We start from the raw sequence: 16,829 nt of genomic DNA, 5'->3' as shown, positions 1-16,829 counted from the left end.
TCTTTGCCGTGATGCAGTGGGTTGATCCGGCCCTCCCTGTGGCAGCCGTGTTCCTCAACGCTACCAAAGTGTTCGACACAATCTTGATCCCCTCATATGGAAGATCATTCGGTTTGGCGGCCTCTTTGGTGTCTTTATAAATTGGGGGAAGTCCATCATCTTCCCACTTACTGCAGCAACTGCTGCGTTTCAGTCGGAGTTCTCTTTAAGATTGACCTTTGTAGGCGACCCCACCAATTTTATTGGGGGCCAAAGTGCATCATAAAATATTGCAATAGCATTTTTTATTTAAAAATTAATTTACTTTTATGTTTTGATTTTTTCAAATAAATTAATTGCAATTATTATATATACGTAACATTTACTAATTTTACCATACAATAAATAAATAGAAACATTTTACTTTAGATGATAACTATTTTAAATACACATTTAAAACTTAATGTAATATTGAAATTAATGAAATATTTAACAAAAAGTAGGTAAATAATGTTTTTATTTTGTTGAAACCTTTACAATACCTATATAAAATTTACATTCATACTTAAGATAAACATATGTTAAAAAAAAATCTAGTAGAAGTTATACTTTTAAAAATTTCCTTTTACTTATCTATCAGAAAATATCCACCATGGTTGCGAAAACATCTGACTATATGCAACAAGACACTACTAGAGTAACTTTATACTTTAAACGTGGCTCCATTCCCTGGTTTCAAGAGTTGTGGTCAAAATGCAGAAAATTTACTACAAAGTATAAGAGTACATTTACATGTGTAGATTCACTAATCTGTAAAATCTGAAAGAAACAGGTTAGTATTAGATTCCTTACCTTAGAATATCCCCAGGCGTCAGACTGGATTCGGAAATTTTTGCGTAGCAGTACCCTTGCGCGTCGGTAGGCGTCGTCTGCGGCTCCGCGTCCTTCGTCGGCGTCGTGAGCGCCGTGATGAAGTCGTCGGAGTACTTAGACGCCGCCTCCGCGTGCTGACGTCAGTTCTTCTTTTTTCTGCGCCAGCAGCGCAGATCCGGAAAAAGTGGTACCTTTGTCATTTTTTACTAAACTTTTACGATCCTTTTTGATAATTTTTCGAGTCTTCGACTTCGAACGGTGCCGGTAGGGATGCCAGGTTTTAAGCCTTGTGAGGACTGCACCGACTGATGTCGGTCACCGACCCTCACCGCCGGTGCCTCCACTGTCTCAGCGTCGACCATGACGACAAGACCTGCTCCGACTGCCGGGCCCTGACTTCCAAAGCTAGGCGGGAGCTCCGGAAGTCGACATCACTCCTCAGGTTCGAAGTCGTCAGGTAAGCACAAGAAGTCGAAGAGACGTCATCGCTCTTCCGACTCCCCCCGAAGCTTGCGCGACGAGGCCGGGTGTTCGGGTGACACCGCCCACGCGGCTCCGTCGGAGTCGCAGGCGTCGCGTCCGGCCCCACACTCTCCGGACCCTGGGCCGCACGCGACGTCGGAGAGATCGAGCGTTTCCTCATGGCCATGAGGTCTTTCACTCCTCCGGCGGGCTCCGCGGCACCTTCGGGCCCAGCGGACCCGTCTGGGGGCCCTAGCGGGTCGGGGGCTTCGACGCCGTCGGGTGCTTCGGCCCCGACGTCACCGGCGCCTTCGGGCTCGGCGCCGCAGGGCCCCGCTGGATCCACTTCTGGATCCGGGTCGTCACCGGTTGACCTGACGACCTCACTGGCGCTGGTCCCTCAGTTGTCACCTCCGGCGCCGTCTTCGGACGCCGCCGTCCCCGATGCTTCCCTCGATCCGGCGCCGGAGCGGCGCCGCTCTCGATGCCGTTTGGAGAGTTTTACTTTAGTGAACCGGCCCCATCATTTGACAACCCTGAGTATCAGGTGATGGGTGATGAGGAGAATTGGGAGGGGCTGAGGCCCCTCTGACACAGGAGTGTCAGTCCCAGGAGGACTGGACAGGTGGACTTGGGGATGCCAGTGGTCTGGACACCTCGCCAGACACTGGTTTTGTCTCACCTCGTACCGTGGCTATGGAGGAGGGGGCAATCTAAAGCGTGGTTTTGACGCGGGCGGCCAAGGCCTTGGGCCTTGAGCTCCCCGTCGCGTCCGTGAGGACTAACCTCCTCACTGAGGTCTTTAAACCGCAGTCAAGCTCAGCTGAGCCTCTGCTGTGGTTTAATGAGTCGTGACCGATGTTCTTTTGGGCACTTGGTCCAGGCCCGCTACAGGTTCGCCTGTAGATAGGAACGTGGCCAGATGCCACCGCCCGGCCCTGGGCGACCCTTGATTCCTGTCCACCCACTCCACCCCTGAGAGCCTGGTTATCATGGCTTCAAATTCCCAGACCGCATTCCCGTCGACTCCGCCTGACAGGGAATCCAAGAGGTATGAGCAGTACGGCAAAAAGGTATTCTCCTCCCTGAGTCTGGGACTGCGGTCTTCCAACACCGCATGCCTCTTGGGCCGCTACACCCACTCTCTGTGGGATACGGTCGCAGACATGCTGCCAGAATGCCCGTTGGAGGTACGGGCTAAACTCGGCCAGGCCCTTGTGGAAGGCAGAGATGCAGCATGGTATTCTATCCGATGTGGGCTGGATACCACCGACTCACTGGGCAGAGCGATGGCAACGACGGTTGCGATTTGTCGCCACGCCTGGTTGAGGTCCGCCAACTTCTCGGCCGATGTCCAGAATACACTCATGGACATGCCGTTTGATGGCCGTCGCCTTTTTGGCGACAAGGCAGACCATGCGCTTGAGCGCTTTAAGGACTCCAGGGCTACAGCCAAGTCCTTGGGCCTCTCGGCCCCGCGCCAGCAAATGGGTGCCTTTCGCTCCTTTCGTGGCCAAGGAAGGGGCGCCCCGACACGTGCTGCCAGCCACGCCCCGCAGGGTAATGTCCAACGCGGTGGCGGCCGTGGAAACCGCCGTGGTGGCGGTAGGGGACAACGGCGAGGACAGTCCACACCTTCCCCCGCAGCATCTGCCTCAAAACCCTCCTAGTCCGTGCTTTCAGGCCCATGTGACGCCAGTGGGGGGCAGGGTTCGCCATCACCTCCTCCACTGGCGCACTGTCACATCGGACAGGTGGGTGCTGCAAATCGTCCAAAGGGGCTACTCCCTCCCCTTCGAGGCGACCCCTCCAGCCATGCCACCGCAATACCACCGCGTATCGGGGGATCATTTGCGACTTCTGCAGGAGGAAGTTACGGCCCTCTTGGCCAAGGGGGCCATCGAGCGCGTTCCTGGGCCAGAAGTAGGGTGTGGTTGCTACTCCCACTACTTTCTGGTACCCAAGAAGGGCAAAGGGGGCCTACGCCCTATCTTGGATCTACGGAATGTCAACGGCTTCCTCCGGAAGGAGAAGGTCAAAATGCTGACACTGGCTCAGGTCTTGGCTGCCCTGGACTCAGAAGACTGGATGGTAGCGTTGGACTTGCAGGACGCTTATTTCCACATCCCCGTCCTGCCGGTCCACTGGCGCTACCTGCGGTTCACGGTTGGCCACGGGCACTTTCAGTTTGCCGTCCTCCCCTTTGGCCTTACCAGCGCCCCACGGGTGTTCACAAAGGTGATGGCGGTGGTCGCAGCAAATCTGCGCAGGTTAGGGGTTTCAGTCTTCCCCTACCTCGGCGACTGGTTGTTGAAGGCGGGCTCGCCCCAGACAGTCCTCAGCCACCTCCAGACGACGGCAGACCTCCTGCACCAGCTGGGGTTTTCCATCAATGTGCCGAAGTCACACCTGTGACCCTCTCAGAAGCTCCTCTTCATCGGAGCGGTTCTCGACTCGGAGCAGTTTCGGGTTTATCCTCCCGAACAGCGGGTCCGGGATATTCAGGCTCTGATTCCAATCTTTCAGCCTTTATCCCGGGTCTCAGTCAGGTTGACACTGCGGCTTCTGGGGCTGATGGCCTCCTGCATCCTTCTGGTGCATCACGCCCGGTGGCGGATGCGGGCTCTGCAGTGGGACTTGAAGTTTCAGTGGGCCCAGCATCAGGGCAACCTGTCCGACCATGTCCTGATCTCGGAGGGCACTGCGAGACAGCTGCAGTGGTGGCTCATGGAACGCTATTGGGTCAGCGGCAGATCCCTCTCCCTTCCCCAACTGTAGCACGTAGTTGTGACGGACGCGTCCCTCCAGGGCTGGGGAGGCCACATGGGAGAGGCCGAGATCAGAGGCCTCTGGTCTCCGGCGGAGTCCTGGTTCCAGATCAACCTTTTGGAGCTGCGGGCGATTCGTCTAGCACTGAAGGCATTCCTCCCCTCTGTCCGGGGGAGTGTAGTGCAGGTGTTCACGGACAACACCACCGCCATGTGGTACTGCAACAAACAGGGCGGGGTGGGGTCATGGACCCTTTGCCAGGAGGCTCTGCGCCTCTGGCAGTGGCTGGAACATCAGGGCTTGACCCTGGTGGTTCAACACCTGGCAGGTTCTCTGAACGCCAGGGCGGACGAGCTCAGCCGTCGGTGTATGATGGATCACAAATGGCGTCTGAACTCGGACGTGGCGCAAGGCCTCTTTCAGCAGTGGGGAGAGCCTTGGTTAGATCTATTCGCCACCGAAGAGAACGCGCAATGTCATCAGTTCTGCGCGTTGGAATTTCCAAGGCGGCACTCGCTCGGCGACGCTATTCATCGCGTGTGGAGTTGCGGTCTATTGTACGCCTTTCCGCCTATACCACTTCTGCCCAGAGTGCTGAAGAAGATCAAACATGACCGGGCCCAGGTCATCCTTGTGGCTTCAGACTGGGCACGAAGGTACTGGTATCCCGAGCTACTCAGTATGTCAGTCGATCCCCCGGTTTGTCTGCCTCTTCAGGAGGACCTTCTGTCACAGCAGCAGGGGACGGTCCTCCACCCGAACCTGTCCAGTCTCCACCTCCATGCTTGGAGATTGAGCGGCGACAGTTGAGGGCATTTGAATTGCCTCCTGAAGTGTGTAATGTCATTCTGGCAGCCAGGCATCCCTCCACAAAATCGGTATACGCCTGCAGGTGGAATACATTTGTGGCATGGTGCACAGCAAAGGCTGTGGATCCACTTTCTGCCCCTCTTTCTGAGGTTCTTCTCTTCCTTCTTTCTCTTGCCCAGCAGGGCTCTTCTCTGGGCACTATAAAGGGCTACCTTTCTGCCCTTTCAGCCTTTCTAAGGCTGCCTGATCAGCCTTCTTTGTTCAAGTCCCCTATTGTAACTCGTTTTCTGAAAGGCATCACACACATGTTCCCTCCTGTTCCGTTTGTGATGTCTCAGTGGGACTTGAACCATGTTCTTACCTTTCTGATGTGCGCTCCCTTTGAGCCACTTCACAACTGTCCTCTCCGCCTTCTTACTCTGAAAACTGTTTTCCTGGTTGCCATCACCTCTGCCAGGAGAGTGAGTGTGCTCAGGCTCTTTCATCCAAACCCCCTTTCCTTTCTGTCCATCCGGACAAGGTTGTGTTGCGGACTAGGCGATCTTTCCTGCCCAAGGTTGTCACGGCCTTCCATATCGGGCAGTCTATCACCTTGCCCACCTTCTTTCCGCCACAGCACCCCTCTCAAGAGGAAGAACGGCTCCACCGTCTGGACCCAAAACGTGCAATTTCGTTCTATCTAGATCGCACATGCCAGTTCCGGGTGGATGACCAACTCTTTGTTGGTTACGTGGGCGCTAAGAAGAGACGGGTGGTGCACAAGAGGACCATCTCTCGGTGGGTCGTCTTTTGTATCAAGGCATGTTACTCCTTGGCGAGGAAGGCGCCTCCTGTTGGGCTGAGAGCCCATTCTACTCGGGCCACGGCGGCTACTACTGCCCTGGGCCGGGGAGTCCCCTTGCAGGACATCTGTCAGGCAGCTACGTGGGCATCGCTGCACACATTTGCAAGACACTACTGCCTGGACAGCCAAGTCCGGAGGGATGGCTTCTTTGGCCGTTCCGTCCTCCAGGACTTTCTGGTGTGATTATTGGTTCGCAGACCCACCTCCGGGGTTGGTATTGCTGGGGTATCTATTCTAAGGTAAGGAATCTAATACTAACCTGTTTCTTTCAGATGAACAAGTTACTTACCTTCGGTAACGGTATATCTGTAAGAAACAGTAGTTAGTATTAGATTCCTTACCGCCCCACCCATCCTCCTCGTTCTGCGAACTGATATCTAGGGTTAAGGTCATCCCCTTTCAAGGCCCTAGTTTCAATGGCACCAGTGTTGGTTTTTAACATGGCTCTGCGTTTCTGGCGCGGGAAAGCTGTGTCTAAGTTCTGACGTCAGCATGCGGAGGCGGCGTCTAAGTACTCCGACGACGTCATCACGGCGCCGACGACGGACGCGGAGCCGCAGACGCCGCCTACCGACGCGCAAGGGTACTGCTACGCAAAAATTTCCGGATCCAGTCTGACGGCTGGGGATATTCTAAGGTAAGGAATCTAATACTATCTACTGTTTCTTACAGATATATCGTTACCGAAGGTAAGTAACTTCTTTTTTACTTTTGGTAGAAGGCTCCATATATACTACCATCCACCCCATGAAGTGCGGTTAGTATCCCACTAAAACAGGGTAATGTTGTTAATGTATCAGTAGAAATTTTGCAGCCCTTCTTAGATACTAGTCGTTGAATGATTTGTTTATCAGTCCTTTCTCCAGCACCTCTTTCTTTGTCACCTTATCCTTAAGTGACTATTCTGAGTTCTTCATCTAAGTCTGCCCTATCTCTGTTTTCTCCAGTTCTTGTATTGGCTCTGGAATGACTAACTGGTGGCGTGTTTGCTTTATTTTTTATTATTATTTTTTTTTACCTTTTTTATTTTATTTATCAATTTTATCTCATAAAATCAAGAAGAACAAGTCATACATCAGTCATAAGCACTGAAACATATTATTCTTAAAGTTACATTGTGAGATCCAAGATGTAAATCACAAACGCAGCACAGTACCACATATGCATCGCACGTACAGTATAAAGTCATCAAATCTTAACAGGCAATAATGTCAGATGTTAATATCTAGGTTTAGAGCATGCCGTCAGAGACCTGTTTAGTCAGATCTGGATTGTCACGTAAATACTCAGACAGCGGTTCCCAGATGTCTGAGGGCTTGGAACTAGTCGGCAGCTCCTCGGCATATATCAGAAAGTTATTTCTACAATAAGCAGCGTCAACTAACCAATCCATAATCTTTGGGGCGCGTCGCTATCCCAGTGCATGGAGAGTCTACGTTTCGCCAGCAGTAGTAATATGGACATGAGTTTCTTCCCTTTTGCTCTCAGTGGTATATCAAGGCCAAGCAAGAACACTCTAGGGCTACATGGGATGTTACAAGACAACAGTTTCGAAAGATGGGCAATGACTTTTACCCAGTACTGCTGCACTTTCTCGCAGCACCAAGCAAGGTGTGCAAAGTCCGCCCCATCTGCACCGCACCGCGCACATCTTGCATCGTCTCGTAGTTTAATTTTATACAGTTTAAGGGGAGTGTGATATACTTGGTGTATATATTTATAATGAATAAGATGCAGGTTCCCATTCGGGGTAAGAAGTGTGGTCAGGGTGCAGCTAGCTGTCCAATCTTCCTCTGTGAGGGGGGCACCCAACATTGCAGACCATTTATCTCGCATCTGAACTGTGTCAGCTCCTATCTCTGCTTGTATCTGCCTGTATAATTTAGATACGATGTGTGCGTGGGTAGGCGCAGTGATCAATAATTGCTGAGAGTGTAGGGTAGGGGGTTCATCGGGATAGGAGGGGTATAGCTCTCGAGCAGCAGCTCGTAATCGATGGTATAGGAATCGGAAGAGTAATGTTTGGTTACTTATGTACGATAGATCATCATTGGTGATAAATGTGCCATTCGGATATAGGTCCCGCAGCTTCGAGATGCCTGCCTGTTCCAGAAGTGCCATATTGTTTCTTTCCATCGTGACCGACAGTCTAGAGTGCCAGGCCAGCGGGAGGTTTGGCTCATAAATAGGGTGTTTGTGCGCTAGTTTACTTAGCCGCTCCCACGCATGAGTCGTGGTGCGTATAGTGTTTATCTCATGCAGTGCGAGGGGTGGCCTAGTGTGTGACAGGATGCTTGTGAGTGGTATCGGATTAGCGTCTCCGTCTTCGACTGCTAAATGTGGCAAATACAACACCGGGTGGGAAATGTGCTTGCGCGCACAAATAGTAGAGATAGGCATCTGGGATCGTGAATCCACCTGCGCTATAGGGGAGGGTAGACGATCCTTCCAGGCCCAGTAGCGCGCCCCTACCTCAATGGTGTCCAGTCATTCCCGCAGCGCAGCGAGAGCGGTCCGGGGAAGAGGGCTCGACCTCCGGTCGGCCGCCGGCAGGTTTCAGTGCTGGGGCCGCAATATTCTCTCTGGTCTCGCTGCGGCCCTCTCCCCGTCACCACAGCCTCGGGCTTGCGTAGTGAGAACGTGGCCACGCACAGCAGGAAAGGGTCTGCGCCACTCCCGGTGTGTGCTGGAGCACTTCCCTCGAGGTCAGCCAATTTTCACGTGAAGGGTATCGGCAGGTAGCGCAGGTTTTCCGCTCTCAGGGCGGTTAAAGTTTATCAGCTTTTTGCACTTAGAAACCCAGGATTCCTGTAGGATATGGGCTTAATCTGGAGAGCTCGCCTACAGTGCGGCCATTTCCTAGCCGCGGCTAGCTCTGCCCCCCCCGTTTTTGCTTTATAGCATGTTAAATAATGTTTGACTAAACGTGTAGCAGGGCTGGTGATAAATACTGGTACTGTATCATTCAAAGTATAGCAGCTGCAAGGCCATATTAGTTTGCTTTCTTCAGCAGCTCAGGGAGGTAAATAAGGTGCTGGGATCGATACCATTCAGTTCAGTCCTTGTCATATTTGTTTTGTATACTTTAGTGGAGAAGTATGATACAGATGGATAATGGGTGAAAACATCACTAATGACAATTCTGTTTTTTTTTCAGTGATGATAAAAATCTATGCAATAAAGCTTTAGTGAGTGATGTCAAAGCTGTATCGAAAGCAGATTTGTTAGCAGCGGTACAAAATTTAATTATGACCTCGGCAGGCCCGCCATCTCATGTAAGCTTAGCACCATTGAAAGAAGGTAAGTTGAATTACCTGTAATATAGTTGTGTTTCTAGTATAATCATGAGCCCAATGCATGGAGTGACTCAGGATTATTTATTAATCAACAGATGTCACCATGATATAGCTATACAACTCTACTTTTAACTGTCCATGTAAGCATGAATATATACCCACTGGGGAGTATTTTATGTCCTTTGTAAATATTTTAGATGTATGGTAATAGGTAAGCCCTATAGAGGTTATGAAGTCCAATTTATGATTTTTGCAAACTTAATCTATGATGTACTACCTTTGCTTAAGGATGCACAGAGTTTTAATAAAGCAGCCAATATTGACAACGTTTCAAGAACAGATTGATTTCCAGCTGCAGTTGGGTGCACCTTTACTAAAAACCCCTCAAAGGAAATACATTCACAAATACAGGATATGACCCAACATCACATTCAGGGAAAAGTAATTTTAGTTTCTTCATTATGACCCTTACATTGCATCAATCATTATCTTCCAAGGGTTCAATTGGAAGATAATGATTGATGCAATGTAAGGGTCATAATGAAGAAACTAAAATTACTTTTCCCTGAATTTGATGTTGGGTCATATCCTGTATTTGTGAATGTATTTCCTTTGAGGGATTTTTAGTAAAGGTGCAGTAATGTTCCTAGTTAAGTGCCTTAAAATATCATATTTCTGCTAATATTTCATATTCTGACTAGTTGCAGATCCTTTGTGTAGGTGTCCCAGGTCCCTGTTCTAGTTTATTTAAGGCATAATTCTTTGGCTAATTCATAATTATGACACTAGCCTAAGCAGGCGTCCCACAGCTAAAGTGGGTATTTTAATCAACTTAGTTGTATTGGGAGTCACTTAAGAACTCTGAAATATACAAATGAGTATAAAAGTCAGTGAAATCCATTTAATCTTAAAACAACCAGAATTGCGAGTATTACAATGTTGGTAAGGTGCTACAAACACAGGCATTACTTCCAGACAGTAAGGTTCTTCTTGACAACTTAAACTGCTGTTAAAGAATTGCATCATTCTGGTAAGACACAGATGGTCTACATTTCTCAGAATTTCGGAATTTAGTATGTTTCTGCAGAATCCTGGATCCACTTGACTCGTCATTCTTAGTAAAGTATGTGCAATAGTGAATGTTTTATGGATAGGCTTTACTCTGTAGACATAATCAACAGGAGAGAAAGGGTCAGCAAGCAACTCTTGTACCCCATGGTAAATAGTTATAAATCAACAAAAGAGTGACTACAGAACTAAAACAATCGGAATAGTAGTATAGTTGCTACCACCAGAAGTAGTAGGAAGATATAGTGAGAGATACTCAGTGTGAGAAAAGAACCCTCAGGCACCAACAAAAGTTGATAGCCAAGTATCTTCATTGGGTCCTTGTGTGGAAAAGAAGAAAATGAGACTGTGATAACAGGGGTGAATAAAAAGAGTATGGACTACTCCCCAAACTCCTTTAATATGAGGGTAGTTCTAACTCCATTAAAAACTATGAAAGAATGGACATTTGGATGGCTAAGTTAGTTTGAACCATCAAGTCCTTCTATGTAATAATAAGAAGTGCATTAAGAAAAAATAAGAAAAAAACGGTCGACATGTTTCTGCTTATGAGCCTCCAGTCAGCTCTGCATTCATCAGGACCAAATAGATAGTCTTACACCACCTGTTTGGCGCACGCTAAGGCACCAAACCAAAGGTGGAGTAAACTAAAAAATACAAAAAGAACTATACAACCTTAATTTTAAGTGTTGCATGGACGTTTGTCTCCTTCGGTCTTTGCAATTTATAAAAGACGGCAAAATCTGTAATATAAACAGAACAACAAGAAACCTCTTTTTAGGTAAATAACCAAGTGTGACAATTATACACAGTGATGTGTTCATTAGTGACTTTTCTTATTCTCCTTATCAAATCTCCCAACAATATTTCCTCTTTTTATAATCAAAAGGGAAAAAAAGGCTGTTAAACATTCTCGCCTGATTGTGTTATGAGCAACAAGATACTACTTGTAAATAGAACCCACCAAAAGGACATAGTCGAGTTCCTGACTTTATAATTAAGCCAAATAGGGCTGCGCCCGATATCTGCCACACATCACCTTGTAATTGTGTCAAAGACCGCACGCCCTAAGTTAAAAATTGTTTTTCGAAAAGTGCACGTTATAAGAATGATTGCAAAATATAAAAACACACCGCAAAATGGAAGGCTCAGAAAACGAATGGGAAACAAGCACTCACGGTTGATTAATCATGGGTGCACCCCATAGGCTGGTGGCAGGGGGAAACCTTCACGCCCAGACTCTCTGTGGGTGCAAAAACAGTTGAGTTTGCCGATATTGCACCATACGAATAGCCGTTTTTGTGAGGTCTCAATAAACAAGCCTTTGTCAAAGGAATTTCAGCTCGTAGTTAAGATGTTGTTAAGCTGCATTAACTTACTTCTTTCCGGGCGACTGCCCGCTTTGGGACCTAGCGTATCCACATCCACCGCCTTAACCAACTAACCGTTGTAATGGGCGTGGATGCTAAAAGGAAAGCGCAGTCGACGTAACTCGCGGTCACGTGTTCGTACGAACAGCTTTCGCTCTTCATTTCTTAAAGGGACATGATTGTTTTTCTGCCTAGTAACAGACCTCGTCTTTTCTTAAGGTATTTTGCTACAAACTTTATTGGCTATTCACCCTGAGTATGTCGACCTGATGAATATATTAGCAAAAGACCTTTGTGAACCGGCTAGAAGGTTCATTCCGATTAATGGAATCGTATTACCATATCCATATATGAATATATATATATAGAAGGCAAATTAGGTGCTCAAATAATACTGAGTGTCATTTCTTGCTTCACTCAATAACATCAAAGTACCGTGTAGGAAACATTAGCCCTTCTGGAAGCCCTGATGGTATCAAGGTACAAATCTTTCAGGACACAATAGACCGGGAGAACAAAAAATATATGAAATAATATTTTTTGCACATTTATCTGGGATAAACAGATTGTAGGGTTATAAACAGAAGGGCTAGCCGGTTCACAAAGGTCTTTTGCTAATATATTCATCAGGTCGACATACTCAGGGTGAATAGCCAATAAAGTTTGTAGCAAAATACCTTAAGAAAAGACGAGGTCTGTTACTAGGCAGAAAAACAATCATGTCCCTTTAAGAAATGAAGAGCAAAAGCTGTTCGTGCGAACACGTGACCGCGAGTTACGTCGACCGCTCTTTCCTTTTAGCATCCACGCCCATTACAACGGTTAGTTGGTTCAGGCGGTGGATGTGGATACGCTAGGTCCCAAAGCGGGCAGTCGCCCGGAAAGAAGTAAGTTAATGCAGCTTAACAACATCTTAACTACGAGCTGAAATTCCTTTGACAAAGGCTTGTTTATTGAGACCTCACAAAAACGGCTATTCGTATGGTGCAATATCGGCAAACTCTACTGTTTTTGCACCCACAGAGAGTCTGGGCGTGAAGGTTTCCCCCTGCCACCAGCCTATGGGGTGCACCCATGATTAATCAACCGTGAGTGCTTGTTTCCCATTCGTTTTCTGAGCCTTCCATTTTGCGGTGTGTTTTTATATTTTGCAATCATTCTTATAACGTGCACTTTTCGAAAAACAATTTTTAACTTAGGGCGTGCGGTCTTTGACACAATTACAAGGTGATGTGTGGCAGATATCGGGCGCAGCCCTATTTGGCTTAATTATAAAGTCAGGAACTCGACTATGTCCTTTTGGTGGGTTCTATTTACAAGTAGTATCTTGTTGCTCATAACACAATCAGGCGAGAATGTTTAACAGCCTTTTTTTCCCTTTTGATTATAAAAAGAGGAAATATTGTTGGGAGATTTGATAAGGAGAATAAGAAAAGTCACTAATGAACACATCACTGTGTATAATTGTCACACTTGGTTATTTACCTAAAAAGAGGTTTCTTGTTGTTCTATTTATATTACAGATTTTGCCGTCTTTTATAAATTGCAAAGACCGAAGGAGACAAACGTCCATGCAACACTTAAAATTAAGGTTGTATAGTTCTTTTTGTATTTTTAGTTTACTCCACCTTTGGTTTGGTGCCTTAGCGTGCGCCAAACAGGTGGTGTAAGACTATCTATTTGGTCCTGATGAATGCAGAGCTGACTGGAGGCTCATAAGCAGAAACATGTCGACCGTTTTTTCTTATTTTTTCTTAATGCACTTCTTATGATTACATAGAAGGACTTGATGGTTCAAACTAACTTAGCCATCCAAATGTCCATTCTTTCATAGTTTTTAATGGAGTTAGAACTACCCTCATATTAAAGGAGTTTGGGGAGTAGTCCATACTCTTTTTATTAACCCCTGTTATCACAGTCTCATTTTCTTCTTTTCCACACAAGGACCCAATGAAGATACTTGGCTATCAACTTTTGTTGGTGCCTGAGGGTTCTTTTCTCACACTGAGTATCTCTCACTATATCTTCCTACTACTTCTGGTGGTAGCAACTTTACTCTGTAGGGCAATAGCAAATGTATCCATTATACTTGATTTTCCCAATTGCTTTGTGTTTTGAAGTTAGGCATAGCATCATCATGACTGTGTTTCTTTTTTTTTTTTTAAAAGAACCTTTATTGTATCAGCATCGATAGACAGTCACGGGCCTACAACCAATCCGGCCGGCCGCTACGCATATCAGGATAAAGGAACAACATAATATACAAGTCTCAGCGGTCCGGGGGTCGAAGGCAGGTCAACAGTCAGGACATGTCATACATTTAAAGTAACACATAAGCAAAAGGATCAATGACGGTTCATTTTACAATAACAAAAAAGTTAAGTGGTATCAATGTCGCACTATCATATACACCCCCATTACAGCTAGCCGAGAAGCAAGAAATTACGCCAACGATAAACATAAATTGCGAATGAGGGGAAGGGGGCATCACGGAAGGAGAGACGCGACAATCACTAAATAATCATGGCGAACAAATCCCATCCTACATGGCGAAACACACTAAGGGTGACACGAAAGAAAGCGACATCAAAAAGGGCAAAGGGCCATAGAAACAAAAGAAAAACAACACAACAGACCCATCCCCCAACCCCCCACCCTGCACCCCTGCGGATGGCTACGGCCTACCCCCCCCAGCAGCGTGCCTGTCGCCCTAAATAAGAGACCCGAAATACAGATAAGAAAAGAGAAAAGAAAAGGAAAATATACAGGAGGAGGGCCCTCGATCTAGCGTTCCGGCCCCTCCCACCTTCGCATGCTAAAAATAAGAACAGCAGCGAACGAAAAGTACAAGTGGCAGCAATCATGTAAAAACTCAATCAATTATAGCTCTGCAAGCGCCCCTTAAATCACCATAAACCATCCATGAGTCCCTCCACGTCTCAATCAAAGTCACCCTTGGCCTCTTCTGTCGATAGCACGAACGTCGAACCAGTCTTCAGATAGGATATCAAATAGCACTAAAGGTTCGAGCACACCGGGAGGATTTGGCAACACCGTTGTGCCATAGGTCACAAGCCACCGGAGTCTCGTCAATGATGCACGGCGGGAGACGGAACGGGACGATATCAACAGTGCCAGCAGTTTTAAATCAGAATACAGTCCCGCCATCCCTGAACAAAAAGTCACATGAAGCAGAAAGCGCCGATACCACGCCAAAGCCGCCCACTCAATGAACCGGTGGTGTTCCTCCACATGCAGTTGAAAGATATGCCCCAAGGAAACAACCACAGGCATAACCGATGCAACCACAGCCAGCTCATGATCCACAACTGTCTTCGACTCCACGAGAGCAGATTCACTCGGGCTCAATGTATCAAAGGTAGACACAGCGGCGCCACCAGGAGAACAGTTCGTGCCATCACAAAATGGCGGAACAAAGACGGCATCCACTTTTTCCCCCAAGTCTCGGGCCTCACGGATCAGGGTAGCGTGCAAAGTTGTTAATGCAGCCAGGACATCTGTGGGGGTGGGTGGTCTCTCACAGTGCCAAACCCCGGGATTCTCTCGTGCACTGGGTACCCCGCCCGGGTGAAGGGCACACAGGAGGGCATCATCCGCCATCTTAGCCGTTTCGGTTTCCCGTGCCTCCATCTCGCCGCGTGCTCGGGTCCTGCACCCGGCCACTGCAGGGTTCTCAACAGGATCTCAGGTCGGGGCAGGCGGCAGAAAGGAGAGGCACCAAAAGGTTAGACCAGCCTCCGTGTCTTCTCGGGAGCCACCCAGAGGCTCCCGGGGCGGGCTATGAATATGACCGGGGATCTCACCAAGGGGGAGCTGGGCCTCACAAATTTCTTTCTGGCACAGCCATATCACGCCTTCCGCCGGGTAGTTCTATGGGGAGTGGGTGGATCTCTTCTCTTTCGGTTCACGGATCTCGGAATCTCTACGACCGGCGTCTCAGCGGAACCCGAGGCCGTTGACGAATCACTTCCGGTCGGACACTCTCCTCACTTGGGATCCCGGTCTCGACACCCCGGAGGCCACCAAACCACAAGGGACAGTTCTCCGGTTCCACTGCAGGGAGGGGTTGCAGAAGCAGACGGTAAGTGAGTGTATCCCTTCACTTATTCGAAATCACAGACGCTGCTCAGGATATGCATCAGGATACGCGTGCAAGGCGGGAGGGCGCACGGAGCGAAGCGGTTACACAACCATCCCGATCGCCATCTTGGCTCCTCCTCTTGATGACTGTGTTTCTTATGTTTGAGTTAGTTAAGATATGTAATGCTGCACATTACACTATTTAATCAAGGTTTCCTTACACAGCAAATGGTCTTCAAAGCCTGTCCATTGTTTCCCTTAGTAATAATTTTGTATTGTTGTGTTTATATGTTTATGTTCTCTGTGTCCCTATTAAAATTTGAAAAGAAAAGGGTTGGAACTAAAATAATCCATTTATTTTTGGAGGAAATGGAATCTGAATTAAAAGATATTTTCAGTCAACAGATTATAGTTTGAATGTGCTTGAGAGTCAAAACTTAGTTCTAGAAATGCTCAGTCAAAAAATTGTTCTCTTACAGGACCTAGTGACTACTTTGGACTTCAAAATAATCCTTGGTAACTGGAAAAATAGGAGATCTCTATTATCATTTTTGTGGTCATAGGAATAACATGCATATATGTATGCAACTCCTTTTGGCTTAACAATACCTATTTTATGCCTGTATAAATTGTGGGATAGCTTAAATTTAGAATTCCTGCCCTTTGAAGTTTAGAATAATATTGTATAATGTTGTAATATATTTGATAGAGACATCTAGCCGTAGATTTCTTACCTTTGAACTTCCAGGCGACTAGCTGGATCTGGAAGATTTTTCTTAGCAGTACCCTAGCTTAAATTTAGAATTCCTGCCCTTTGAAGTTTAGAATAATATTGCATAATGTTGTAATATATTTGATAGAGACGTCTAGCCACAGATTCCTTACCTTTGAACTTCCAGGCGACTATCTGGATGTGGAAGATTTTTCTTAGCAGTACCCTTGCTTGCCGGTAACTGGCATCGATCGATGTCGGTGTCATGTTCGTCGTGACATTCGTGTCATCAATATAACCAACACTCTGGCGCACTGATGTCAGTTATTTTCTTTCATCGCCAGCCAGTGCCGATCCATTGACCCCCCCCTGTCATTTTTTGACAGATTTTTTGTTGTTACTTTTTTGACTTCTTTTGGTGTGTAGGATGTGAAGTAAAAAGACCTTGGGGTTCAAACTGTGCGGTGCCTATCATCACACAATGTCTGTCACGGACACCTACTTAGTGTGTCTCTGTTGACTCGAAGTCGTGCTCTGATTGCTAG

At 47.3% G+C, this 16,829-nt stretch overlaps 1 protein-coding gene across 7 annotated transcripts in view; it reads left to right on the top strand.

Moving 5' to 3' along the window:
• The window catches only part of SWT1 (SWT1 RNA endoribonuclease homolog), a 1,000,634-nt gene that overhangs the window by 331,030 nt on the left and 652,775 nt on the right, over positions 1–16,829 (top strand). For all 7 annotated transcript variants that reach the window (XM_078642786.1, XM_078642831.1, XM_078642776.1 and 4 more), the window contains one exon: positions 8,895–9,037. In XM_078642786.1, coding sequence (XP_078498912.1) covers positions 8,895–9,037 — 143 coding nt within the window. The remainder of the gene's footprint in view (positions 1–8,894; positions 9,038–16,829) is intronic.

The sequence above is a fragment of the Lissotriton helveticus genome, chromosome 1_1 (assembly GCF_964261635.1).
Source record: "Lissotriton helveticus chromosome 1_1, aLisHel1.1, whole genome shotgun sequence".
Classification (NCBI taxonomy): Eukaryota; Metazoa; Chordata; class Amphibia; order Caudata; family Salamandridae; genus Lissotriton; species Lissotriton helveticus.
This window is presented reverse-complemented; position numbering and strand designations above follow the sequence as displayed.